This window comes from Siniperca chuatsi, linkage group LG1 (assembly GCF_020085105.1).
Source record: "Siniperca chuatsi isolate FFG_IHB_CAS linkage group LG1, ASM2008510v1, whole genome shotgun sequence".
NCBI lineage: Eukaryota > Metazoa > Chordata > Actinopteri > Centrarchiformes > Sinipercidae > Siniperca > Siniperca chuatsi.
The window spans coordinates 2,680,247-2,693,601 of NC_058042.1; the positions used below are offsets into that span (position 1 = coordinate 2,680,247).

The 13,355-nt window shown below is 43.8% G+C and overlaps 1 protein-coding gene across 12 annotated transcripts in view; it reads left to right on the top strand.

Annotated features, from left to right (window-relative positions):
• LOC122875832 (SH3 and multiple ankyrin repeat domains protein 2-like) overlaps positions 1 to 13,355 on the top strand; it is a 199,920-nt gene that overhangs the window by 178,113 nt on the left and 8,452 nt on the right. For 9 of the 12 annotated variants that reach the window (XM_044195475.1, XM_044195484.1, XM_044195386.1 and 6 more), the window contains one exon: positions 280 to 2,788. In XM_044195475.1, the coding sequence (XP_044051410.1) occupies positions 280 to 2,788 (2,509 nt within the window). Of the gene's footprint in view, positions 1 to 279; positions 2,789 to 5,131; positions 5,226 to 12,140; positions 12,163 to 13,355 lie in introns of all 12 variants that reach the window. The other 3 variants (XR_006377928.1, XM_044195448.1, XM_044195457.1) reach the window with 3 other exon arrangements.

A 13,355-nucleotide genomic window follows, 5' to 3' on the forward strand; every position in this document is an offset into this window, starting at 1 on the left:
TATTTCAGCATTCAGCCTTTAATATAAATGTTTATTCTTGTCCTTACTTCCGTTTTCAAGATTTCAATTGGTGGTGTTGGGTATCTGGTCAAATTAACTCACCAGGAAATTCCCACTTGGCGCAGCAAACATCTTACAGTCGGCTAAAGGTTAAGAAAGAGCGCACATCAATAAATGAGACATTTCCTGTGGAAAGAGGAGGCTATGCCGGAAATAAAAAAATAGGGATGTCTCCCCCAGGTCCTCAAATAATTTTTCTTTCTGCTCCATTTCTCCAAGGTACAACGGAGGATGAGAAACAGGGATTCCTCACACCTCCCCTACTCAAGTTCTCTCGCAGCCTCTCTATGCCCGACACCTCAGAGGACATCCCTCCTCCCCCAGCCATTTCACCTCCTTCGCCACCTGCCTACAACTCAGCTGCTGGCCCTACACCCAAGAGCTACAGCACCACACGGCCCAGCTTCACCCAGAACTCACCCAATGCAGTGACGACCATTGGCCGAACAACTGATGTTGGTACGTTAAGGCGTGGCTATTTCCGCCAGAGCTCAGAGCAGTTTGAGAGCACACGCACTCGAGGGCGCACACCAGTGCCGGAGAACCCTTACTCTGAGGTGGGCAATAAGACACTGTATGTGCCAGCAAAACCAGCTCGAAGGAAGGGCATGCTTGTAAAGCAGCCCAATGTTGAGGACAGTCCCGAGAAAACATGTCACATGCCAGCAAGCCCCTCGGGCCCAGTTTCCATGCCTACTACGCCTGTAGAACGAACGTGCTCCTCCATCCCCATCCCCACCATCATCGTTAAGGAGCCCTCCACCAGCAGCAGTGGCAAGAGCAGCCAGGGTAGCAGTATGGAGATCGAACCCACCACCCCTGAACACCCACCTCTCACGGCCACTGTTGGTGGAAGCGGAGGGTTGCGTCCTGAAGACCCTCTGTCTCTAAGCAACCCCTTTGCAGCAGCAATTGCTGGGGCAGTACGGGACCGGGAGAAGAGGCTAGAGGCAAAAAAGCACTCAATTGCCTTCCAGTCTATAGACATAGGGGATGATGACTTCAGTAGTCCCACACCAACCCCTCGCCTTCGCCATTCAAAGTCCATCGATGAAGGCATGTTCAGTAGCGACGAGCGGCTTCGGAGGATATTGGCTCCCCCTCCTGCAACACAGCTTGGGCCCCCAGTTGGGGGTGGTAGTGGCAACATGACAGATTTCAACACTCCTGAGCCTACAGTGGTGCGGGAGCCTCTAAACACCAGAACAGGCCAGTGTCCCAACCTGGACAGTCCTGTTAGTCTCCCATCCACTCCTCCTAAGAGCCATTACAGGGCCAATGGGACCTACCTCCATCCTGTCACCGGCAAGCCCTTGGACCCTAATTCTCCACTAGCTCTTGCCCTGGCAGCTCGTGACCGGGCCATGAAGGAGCAACAAAACCATCCTCAGAATCAGCCACAAAATCCTCCTCAGGTTCAGCAAACCCCCAAGCATGAAACCCAGTCCCTTCCGATTCAGCCAAGCCACAAACCAGACCTCAACCAACCGCTGTTTATTGACACCAAACTACGCTCCGGGATCGAGACGAGTTTTGCTGCAATCTCTACCGCAACCATGGGGCGACCTGGCCGAGGTGGCCTGCGGAGGCAGATGACGGAGCAGAAGTATGAGTCTGATGGGGCACGGGAAGAACGGCAGCATCAGGCAGTTGAGGAGAGGAAAAGTGCACCAGCGGATGTGGCAGACACATCACAGCCCAAGTCAGCTGGGTTGCTGATGGTCCACACCAGCACAGAAGCAAGCAACAAGGTGAACAACCAAGAGGTGGAAGGGCAGGACAGCAACAGGCCATCTGAGCTGAAGGATCCCAACCAACCCGATCCTCTCAAAGCTCCAATACTGTCCTCCAATCCCCAGCCACCCTCATCACGGAGGAGGAGCATTCCCTTAGGCGAGTCCATGGATGAACCAGTAAAGCTGCCCTTCCGCATCCCCCCTCCCCCTCTGGCCTCAGTTGACATTGATGAGGATTTTGACTTCTCAGAGCCCCTCCCCCCACCGCTGGAGTTTGCCAACAGTATTGACATTCCTGATGACCAGGCTAGTGCCATTGCAGAGATGCTTCAGCAACAGAGACGGAATGGGGGGCCTTCTCTACCCCCATACCATGCTCACGCCCCACCTCCTGTTACTGATCAACACAAACGGGTGGCAAACAGCATGCCCCCCTCATATCCTCCTCCTCCACCTGACCCAGAGTCAGGGGTGGGTGACTCTGGCATCGAAGAGGTAGACAGCCGCAGTAGCGGGGATCCTCTGCATATGGAGACCACCAGCACCGTTTCCAGCATCTCCACCCTGTCGTCAGAGGGAGGCTTCTGCGACAGCGCTCTGGAGAGCCTCTATGCCACCGCAGACGGGCATGCCTTTCTGGTGGATCGGCCCCCTGTGCCACCCAAACCCAAGGGCAAGTCCGTCATCAACAGAACATCGCTTTATCATGACGCTCTCATTGAAGAGCCCCCAGAGTCCTATGGGTCACCCCCTCAGGCCCCTCCCCCTCCCCCTTCATCCTCTGAACCTCCTAGGACTCCTACTCAAAGGACATCCAAGCTGTGGGGAGATCAGCCCCCTGAGCTGCGCAGCCCCCCATCCACACCAGACACCAAAAACACCGTTATTACCGAGCTGAGCTCCATTCTGCAGCAAATGAATCGCGATAGGCCAGCCAAGCCAGGAGAAAGCCTCGACTCCCCCATGGGGACCAGGGGGGCCTTCGGAACAAGGTACGTGATAAGTCAGTCCTTAATGATTCCGGGTTTCCAAATGAATTTTTCTTTTGTCTTTTTTTTTCTAGTTTGGGTTTTATTTCCCTAGGTTTTGTGATATCTATCACAAAGGAAGCTGTCAACAGTTTTCATAGGGACTATGAGCTAATCCACTGCTTGTTCATTATTGATTATACATCATTGATAGATTTTCTGTTTTATTTTCTGGTAGTCAATTTAGTCTCATTGATTATAGCATTGATTATAGCATTATTATTTAGCGAGCAACCAAAGGTTAGGAGGTCTAGAGCATTACAACTCAGCGGGTTGTTCTGAATTGTTGTGAAGTATGTATGAGGCTGCAGGGGTGTGCTTATATGTCATGGGAATGGTTTATAGAAGCATAGTCAACCCAAGATTCTTCACAGGATTCATATTGTTGTGGCTCGCACTCAATGTAAGAGATGATGCCCAACGAGGAATTAATGAACGACGGGAAGGCCATTAATTCCTGATTATGGACACTTTGAAGGGCATTATCCCACTGATACTATGGTCAATTGCCAAAGAAAAAAAATCAGACTATTAATTTATATTTTCATGCATTTTGCAATCAAAAACTAAAGTTTTTCACAAGCCATAACTCAGTTTACCTGGTGACACCTGAGGGTTTGACTAATACCTGGAACAATCATTATCATCCCATAAAGTTCAAAGTCAAAATGGAAGACACCTCCTAAGGTAGCTGAGAATGACCGAGCTAAGACCCAGTGGGACGTCCAGATCCAGACTGACAAACTGGTGATGGCTAACTAACCAGACATCGTGTTGATCGACAAAAAGCAGAAGAAGGCAGTGGTGATAGATATAAAAATCCCAAGAGAGAGCAACATCAAGAAGAAGGAACACGAGAAGCTCGAAAAATACCAAGGGCTGAAAGAGGAGCTAGAGAAGATGAGTAAAAGCAACAGTGGTGCCAGTGGTAATCGGAGCACTGGGGGCTTTGACCCTCAAACTGGGAGAGTGGCTCCAGCAGATTCCAGGTACAACATCTGAAGTCTCTATCCAGAAGAGTGCAGTCCTAGGGACAACTAAGATACTGCAGAACCCACAAACTCCCAGGCATCTGGTAGAGGACCCAAGCTTGAGGATGACACATACCACCCCACGGGGGGGTGAGAGGGGGATTTTTTTATCACAAATTCCAGAGCATAGCTTTGCAGGTTGTCAGATACAGTAGGTGAGCACATGTTTTGATATAGGTCTCTGTACAGGCATGATGATGCCAAACCTGGCTACCTCACTGTTACAGAAAGACGTCAGAAAGCTGCGCACAGTCATTGCACCCGACTGTTGTTCGTCAAGAAATAGTTCCAGCATGTAACACCCTCTAGAAGCACAAATTCTGTTCTATTCAGCAACTGCTAGCAGGTACTAACTTTAGTCAACCATGTTGATAATTTCTGGTCACAATATTCGGCAGTGGCAGGAGAGAATAGTGTTGGAACGAGCTTTTACTTTATTGTGGTAGCAGTCTAAGTTTGTGAGGTCTGTGTGTCATGGAGTCATGATCTGTGGATATCCTACTGTATAAGTTCTTAACATGAAGATCTGATAAAGAGTTACTCTGGGGAGTTGAGTCCTCTCTTCATAATGTAGTATATGTGGAGACATCATTCATCATTCAGCTCATCCTCTTGCTTTTTTATCTGTTTTACATTTATTTGCACTGTTTTCCGTCACATTTCTCAACTGAATGTTTACTTGATGGAAGCACAAAGGACCAGCTCAACAGTCACTATAGGCAATAAATATGAAAGTGAACGCTGTTTACTTTCATATTTGATAGGTAGGATTAAAGGATGGTACATTTGTGATAGCAAGATTGATTTCCTGCATAGCCATGTTTTAGATTGTTCAGGTTTTGCAGGAGTTAGATTTGCAGTAACTGGGACAACGTTTTGATGGACCCTGCACCTGAACCAGCTCAGCTCATGGTTTTTTAAACTCACATCTCCCCTGTATGAGAGGGAAATAAAAAGCACAATAAATAATTCACTGCTCACATGCATTTTGTATGAATGGTCCCATCGCTCATCATAGAGGTGTAGAGAGCAGAGGGAAAGAGTTGATTCCTCTGGGCGTCCGTGCCTTCTGATCTAATATACACTGTTAGATCAACACAATGACGTCCATTTGTGGTAATTACAGTGAGATGCCCAGCAGCTGCTTAGGTCCAGCCTTGTGTACCCTCCTTCACGCTTCACGCCACATACTATCATGTTATCCTCATTTTCATCCTCTGCAGTTCAAAGTCATGTCTGTTGACCTTTACACACCTTGTATTCATTTCATTTTCAGCTCACACCTCTCCATCTTCATCTCCATTTTCTCCAGTCTGCTGTAGTTCCTTCACCTCTTCTTTCTTCATGCCCTCTGTCTCCCATCTTCACAGGTAGGTTTCATCAGCTGATACAGCTGATATCGCGTCACACCAAAGCCCTGTTTCCACTTTAATGTGTTCATTTTTATCTTTCACTGCCATGCTACATGGTTTTTAGGAAATCAAGTTGTCATGTTGCTGTCTGTCTGTCTGTCTGCCTGTCTGCGTGTTGGCACATGCTTGTGAACATGGTCACTCCAGAAAAATAGAAACTTCATACTTGAACTATATGCTGCTCCTATCGAGTAGATGATATGATTTGAAGCACTTTGCAGCATAAAGTTTTATACTAGTAAGGAAAAATGGAAACTACTGTAGCTCGTTTCAGTATTTAAGATAATGACATGATACTTAATTCATTTTAATGCCACTATATGTTCAGATAGGTGTTTTGGCAAAGAACTATTTGCAGAATATATGATACACAGTGCATTATGAATCAACTAAGTTAATGATTTTTACCATGGCATTATGTTTAATCTCACAGTGCTTATGGTGTGACATTAGGCATCTTAAGTGTCTCTTATTCTGCCATTTTGGTGAAAAAGTTGCTTTGCCTATAAAGTGAAGTTATCTGGTTGTCTCTTTGTGCTGTTAGTAGCTTTATGATGCTAATGTATCAGGTGCATGAAGCTGGCAGTCTCTCAAAGTTAATTGTTTATTCCCCCCAAGCCATGCATTTGCAATGATTTCCTGTACTGAGAGGATTGTTTTGCACAGTGAATCTTCTTATGACTTCTAGAAAGCAGACATTTTATGTACTTTTTGTTGCTATTTTAAGGTCATGTGACTCACGTCAGATTTATCGTAAATATGAGCTGCAAATTGGGAAAAATCTACGTCTAATTTACGTCAGCTTCCTAGTGACAGCTACAAGAGGGATGTGTTGGATTAGTTTTTAGGTCCCAGTTTTTCCCACTTGGCCTCTTGAATTGCTTAAGAATGTGCCAACAGAGGCAGCAAAATGCTGCTGTGAATTCATAGATCAGTCAACACAACAGAGAGAGACAAAATTATTTAAGCAAGCAAACTTTATATATATGTAGCACATTTTATACTCAAAGAAAACTTGATGTGCTTTGTATGAAAATGTATAAAATCCTTAACAGAAGAAAAAGAAAGAATGATTTAAATGAGGAATAAATATAAAAAGGAAAAGGATTAAAATACTTGTTATTTGGCTGTACCCCATGATGGAACAGAACTATAGTATGCAAATCTCTACGTCAGCCGTTACATACCTTCTTACTCTAAACCATGGAGACAAACACAGTAACACTCAGTGAACCAATCTGTATACCTGTACACATCAAACAGTTATCTTCTTGGAACACAGAAATGAGCATCTATGTACTCTAAAGGGTCATATTCACAGAAACAACACATGTATAAGGTAGGCTCAATACCATGGCCGTAATCAAAAGAACAATAAGTAACATGTAAAAGTGTAGTTACATACTAACAGCAAAAACATGGATGTAAATGTATGTCAATTACATCTATCATAACACCTACATACTAAATACTAAGCATAATACAGCAAATCTGTTGGCATTGTTCCTCAGTAAAAGAGCAGTATAAATTTGTGTCATCAGCATACATAGTTTTAAGCGATTGTTATTTTAAACATTTTGGCTTAAGCATAAAATGTTAATGTTTAATTAAAGAGGCCCAAAGATAAACCATGAGTTGTCATATTAGTTTGTTTGTATGCACAGTTTAAATGGAGAAAAGAATAGTCTGTGTATTGTAGAGAAGATTTAAACAAATTTCGGATCATGCCAGAAAGTCCAGCTTTCCTCATTCTATATGTACGTGATATTTGCCATATCACAAATCCGACTGCATCCGTCTTGGTTTTCCCGGCTGCATGAAAATCAGGGTTAGCACTACTCTAGCCCAGAGGGTGGTGGTCATGCACCTGAAGCTCCTAAAAACACCAGAAGAAGAATATCTTTAGTAAGTTTAGCAGTTTAATTACAACACTAACTGTTAAGCTAGCTAGCTATACATAAACTAACACACGGATGGATTGCGAGAGACAAAAGATTTTCTAGTTTTGACAGGGTTTCACTCCCGCCGCTCCCTCACCCACAAAGATCATTTAATGGTCAAACTGACTGACAATCAGATAAATGCCAAACAGTACATTATGCCTATGATCATACAGAGGGCATATCGCACTACGTTTATGCCTTTTATATGATCGTATGTGTTGAAATTGCAAGGGCTCCTTTCCTCCTGCGGGTTAAATGAGACAGGGAGAAAGATAGCTAATTTCAGTTTGACATCAGTGTCACTTAAGCTGCCATTATCAGAGCAGTAAAGACCGTGTGGAGGTTAGTTCCGCAGACAGCTTACTGACGTAGTTACACTTGGGAGGAGACGGATGCACACCTTTCAACCTCTGGCTCGAAAGCGTCTCTAACGCTTCCTGGATGAATTTACACTTGGCAATTTTTTTATATTAGAAAGCGATCTGATCTGCCCAAGACGCATGAAGTGACTAAGTGTTAATGGGGTATATAATCCAGTAACATTTGAACTGTTTTCTGCTGGAATTAATTAATTAATTACCATTTAAACAAAGGTCATGTAAAACCCTGATTTGGAAACCTCATTTAAAAGATCGGTAGGTAGGTCAAAATATTATCAGTTGTTGGAAGACAACATCTGTGGATGATTTTTACTTTACTTTCAAAAGTTTGTTTGATGTAGCCAGACTGACCAATGATTCTGTCACTTTGTGATGCGAACACATGTCTGCAGACGAATACCTGAAATTGCAGTAATGGTGTATTAATCTCAAACTTGGTTTACTATTTCAATATTCCTGCCCACATTTAAGGCAGACCCCATTATAGTTGTATATACACTCATACACAGCTGATACTCATCTAAAGTGAATGTAATTTACAGGTCTGTAGTTGCTCTTTACTTTATTTTGTGTTATAGACTTAAAAAATAAACTGTTTTGAGAAATTTTTCCTATTTGCCCACACAATCTCATGGCTGCCTTTTTATATCGGTGTGTGTGGTTTGAAGGAATGTTGACTTGTCTGATTAGCTTGGTTCACTTCAGTAACTGGTTCACTATGGGATCAAACAACCAGATGTCATCCTGCCCTGATATGACTGCAGTATTCAACCCTCATTCCTAAAGCGGCACTGAACATCCCGCTTAAATCAGTCAGTTGCTTGTAATCTGGTCTTTTTGATTGTTGCTCTGAGGGGTTTGTGTGTGTGTTTCTCATGTCGGATGGAGTTTAAACCCCACTCACTTGTATGCCACCGGGGTCTCCGATTATCTGCCTCCGTGCTCAGAGGGGGGTTTTTTGTGTCGCACTACTTATTCTTGTGGAGAGGGTCGCCAGGCACCGCAGCAGAAGATAAGGTTGTAGGCAGCTAGGGACGTAAAGATAGGGAGCACCTCGTCATATGAAGAGGCCTGCCGGGGGTAAAGGTTGTCCTGCTTCTGAGACCATCAAACAGATGGCAACAGAGATGCACAGAAGATGGCCTAGATTCACACATGCTCTCCCTCTCTTACTCTCTCTCCCTCCATCCTTTGCTCTTGCTCTTGTGCACAATCTCTTGCTCTTTCTCTCGTTTTTTTTTACCCGTTCTTCCTCAGTATGTTGGAATCAGCCTCAGCACCAGTGGTAATATCAGATTGTCTTCTTTGGACATTTGTGGGTTTTTTTCTCTCTTCTTTTTTTTTTTTTTATCCCTGTCTCTTAGGCTCCCAGATTAAATGTGCGTTGGTTGTGCCTGTGGACGAAAGAGTTGCCTAGCAACCGGCTGATGAGAGCAGCCTTGAGGCCTGCAGTGATGTCAGTCTGAGTCGGGGGAGGGGTGTGTGTTTGTACTTGTGTGTGTATTTGTGAGAGAGATGGAGCAAGAGGATGGCAGGCCTAACCCTCAGCAGAGTTCAACATCATCTCACGCAGGTCACGTGCCGTGCTGCTTTAGTAGGCCACCGTTATGTAACCCAGCACAGCCGAGTCAGTCTGTGTGTGTGTGTGTGTGTGTGTGTGTGTGTGTGTGTGTGTGTGTGTGTGCGCCTTCAAGCTTCTATAAATAAAGGCAGCGTGTGCATGCATGCCAATGAGTGCGACCCTGTATGCGTGAGCTGGTGTGTGCTAGAAAGAAGCAGGGAGTCAAGCGATGTGTGGGCGTGATGAAGGCGAGGTCTCCCACCACAGATATCAATAGCACTGCATCACTTTCCTCTCAACCTGCTCAGCTGACAGAGAGCACGCGTTGTTCCTGCGCTGAAATGAAGGCCAATGAGGGACACGTGCTAACGTTACTTATGTGTGTGTGTGTGTGTTGGGGGGGCTTGACTATGTGAGTGCATTTGTGGTCCATTTGCAGAATGCGCTTGTACTGTTGGTTTTTGTCTGTAACTTCCACAGCACACACTCAGCTCGTACCTGCATGGTGTAAAGCTCTATGTGAGGAATTTTTTTGCAATTTTCTTTTTGTGATTTTAAAAATTAACCTGGGCTGCAACAAATGATTTTCATTATTGATTAAAAAGTTGGTAATATTTTGGATAAATAAATTAATCGTAGTCTTTAAAATGACTGAAAATAGTGAAAAATGTCCATCTCAGGTTTGCCAGAACTCAAGGTGACACCTTCAAATTGCTTGTTTTGTCAGACCAACAGTCCAAATCCCAAAGATATTCAGTTATGTAAAACAGACAAAAGCAGTAAATCGTCAGCAAATGATTACTTCAGCAGTAAATTTATCACACAACACGAACAAGAGAACTGCGGAATGTGTCTATATAATACATTTTTACACAAAATCCTGAAACATGAGTTATTCATTTTATCCACTTCCCAACTAATATTTCCTTTTGGGTTCTCTAAGTGAAGCTCTCCATTACAAAAATACTGTACACGAGGTCAGTCCAGTCATCATCGCTATCAATGTCAGTCGGGCGGTCCACCACTTTGGTCCAGACTGAAGTATCTCAACAGCTTTTGGATTGTCATGACATTTTGTACAGACATTCATGGTCCCCCGAGGATGATGTCTAAGTGTCTAAGTGGTCCCCTGACGTTTCATCTAGTGTCACCAGCAGGTCAAAGTTTTCAATTTTCCACTAAAATATCTCCACAGCTACCACATGGATTGGCACAACGTTTGGTTCGGACATTCACGTTCCCCACAGGATGAATTGTAACCTTTTTTCTAGCATTATCATAGGGTCAAAATGTCTTATCCAGTACTTGTAGCCAGACTAATCCGTATTAGTCTGGAACCTCTCAGTTCATTTTCGATTTCCAAGGGGCGTTATCAGTGGGCGCAGACCAAAATGCCTCTGGATGCAATTGGATAGACCTACAACCAATCAGAGCAACGAAACATGTGACATAGCGCTGAGTGACACATGCAAGTTGGGGCGGTGCTTGGTCCATTTTCAAGCAGGAAAAAAATGGCGGCCTGGTTTGACTTTTTCAAATTACAGCTAAACAGTACATTAAAATGTCTTTCTGAAAACATTTGAGGCGAGAATAGGCAATGCAGTAACAGAATCTGGATTAATATTTGATCAGCACTGCCCAGTTTGACAGTTTGATCTGAGCTTCGTGAGCCTGGTGCTTTGTGCTGGACGCAGGTCCAGACCTACAACCAATCAGAGCAGCGAAACGTATGACTTTTCAAATCCGGACCGGTGATGCTCCTCTGTCAGTCACCGTATCAAACCCGCCCCATATTAGATAAATGGTTGTGATTGGCCACACCAGATCCAGGACTGGTGGAAATCTGCCTGAATGAGAGAGGGGCCAGGCACATCTGCCAGAGCAAATGAAACATGAGCTCTGCAGATTCATCTGGTTCCCAGACTATGACCAAATACCTGCAAAACTAATGACATTTCAATCAGCTCTTAGTTTGATAGTAATTAGCAAATGTTAGCATGCTAACAAACTAAACTACAATGGTGACCATGGTAAATATTAACTGCTAAACATAAGCATGTCAGCATTGTCACTGTGAGCATGTTAGCTTGCATTTAGCTTAAAATACTGCTGTACCGAAGTACAGCCTCACAGAGATGCTAGTGTGGCTATAGACTCTTAGCTGTGGTTTTATGTGTTTATGTGTGTTTCTTCATCCACCGTAAATCTGCAATCAACGAGCAGACATTTGATGTCTAATTCCATTAAAGGTGCAACGTGTCACTGAATAGTTATAAGAGAATAAATGATGACTGTTTGGATTACTCCCAGGCCCTTGTGGACATGAGGGATGCTTTTTAGAGTCAGTGATGTCTGTGCAAATAAATATTTATGCGCAAATATTCTGGTTTGCTGTCGGCCGCCTCAGAGAAATTCATAGCATTGCATCGTCCTCTTTTGTGATACGTGACTCTTGGTAGCTGCAAGAAATGGTAATAAGGTCAGAGAAGCTAAACGAGGCACTGTGCTAATTAGTCTAATAGGCAATTACATACTTTTCACATCAATTTAACTCCTGTAACAAAAAGTGTTTAATAGATGATAGAATGCCAGGATACCAGTTAGAGAAGTGCTTGACATCTCAGGTTAAGGATTTTTAAGCATCTGTGCTGTTGTTTTGAATCAGAGTCGGAGCGTAGTTGTCCAGTCTGACCTGTCATTACGTAAAAATAAAATTAAAATGTTGTGACCCAGGAGCAGGAGACGTGGTCATGCAGTAGAATTGAAGTTGATTGAAAAGTGGTTTGTAGCAGTGAAAACAGAAGGCAGACAGATGGCCGAGACTTATCAGTTCATAAAGATGTTATGCTCTTCCATGCATTCATTCCCCTTTTCTTTTATCTCATGTATTTGTTTTTTTGTGTGTGTGTTCCTACATGGTGTTTATCACATGTCTAATGTTGTCCTCTGTCTCCATCTCATCCATCCAACACGACTTCCCGTGGAGAAGCTGGTGTTGAAAAGTGAAGACTGTAAGTTTATTCACAAAGCGGCCGTGCATGGTGAAGGCAGCACTTTCACGATGGCCCAGTTCCATTTTGGCAGAGCGACCCTCTTAGTCCCCTTCACTTCCCCTCGGGCTTTTCCATATGTTACAAGTAGGAAAGAGCGATATCTAGGCTACACGTAGCAATTGGTGGAAAAAGTCAATTTGAGAGTGTGGAGGTCAGATTTGGCCTGTTTTCTGCCCTTGGCTCAGTTCTCTCATAACAGTCAGTCAGTGTTAGCACAATTTTTGCGTTGACAATTTAATCAATTTATTAGGAGAAAACTCGACAGGAACAAAATCCCTGGGGGAAGTTAAAGGAAGGTTTGATCATTCTGCATGGATTGGTGTGTGTATGTTGTGGTGGGGGGTATCCTTGTGTGTCAGTGCTCTAAATATCAGCATCTTTCACATCCCTCCATCTGGGGCAGCATGTAATGTGAGGGTGATGTCTCTTACTCACCTGTCTCAATAATACAGCTCATTTGAGCTGTAACAACAATAACATGAGTTCTATGTTCTCAAAATACATATTTTCGGTGCAACACCTCCATTTAAAAAAATAAAACTTAACACACTGTTGTTGCTTGGATAAGTCTGTTGTTGTTCTATATTTTTCTTATTGTCAACAAATCCCATGAAAAGACCAAAACCAACAATGTGTCTCGCAATACTTTCTGACTTCCTACCCTGTCTGCGGCTCTCAGCTCCAAGCCCCTCGGTTCCTACTGAAGACGTAAATATTAAAAATGGCTCACAAATATATAGTAGAGACAAAGGGTGTAACACACCCAAACAAACTCTTACAGGCGTTGGATCAAAAAGTGAACTGAAGGGAAGAGTCAAACAAAAGATCCGCACACTGTACTAATAGCTCCCATCAATGTTTATTGAGCAGCGTTTCGAGGTAACAGAGATCTTCGTCAGGTATAGACAATGCCTGACGAATATATAGTAAATTTTTTTAAAGGCTCAGTCATTTCCTAAAACAGCTGATCACTATAGTTTTTATCAAATGTTACTCAAACCTCAGGAAATTGCTCATTAGTTGGGGACTATTTCCAGCGGCGGATGAATCCACATGTGGTGCTGTAGTGAGCGTTTGGGGCAGCAGGACGGTGTGTGTGGGGCTGAGTCAGAATAAACTACAGTGTGTGTGTTCATGGTGATGAAGGAACA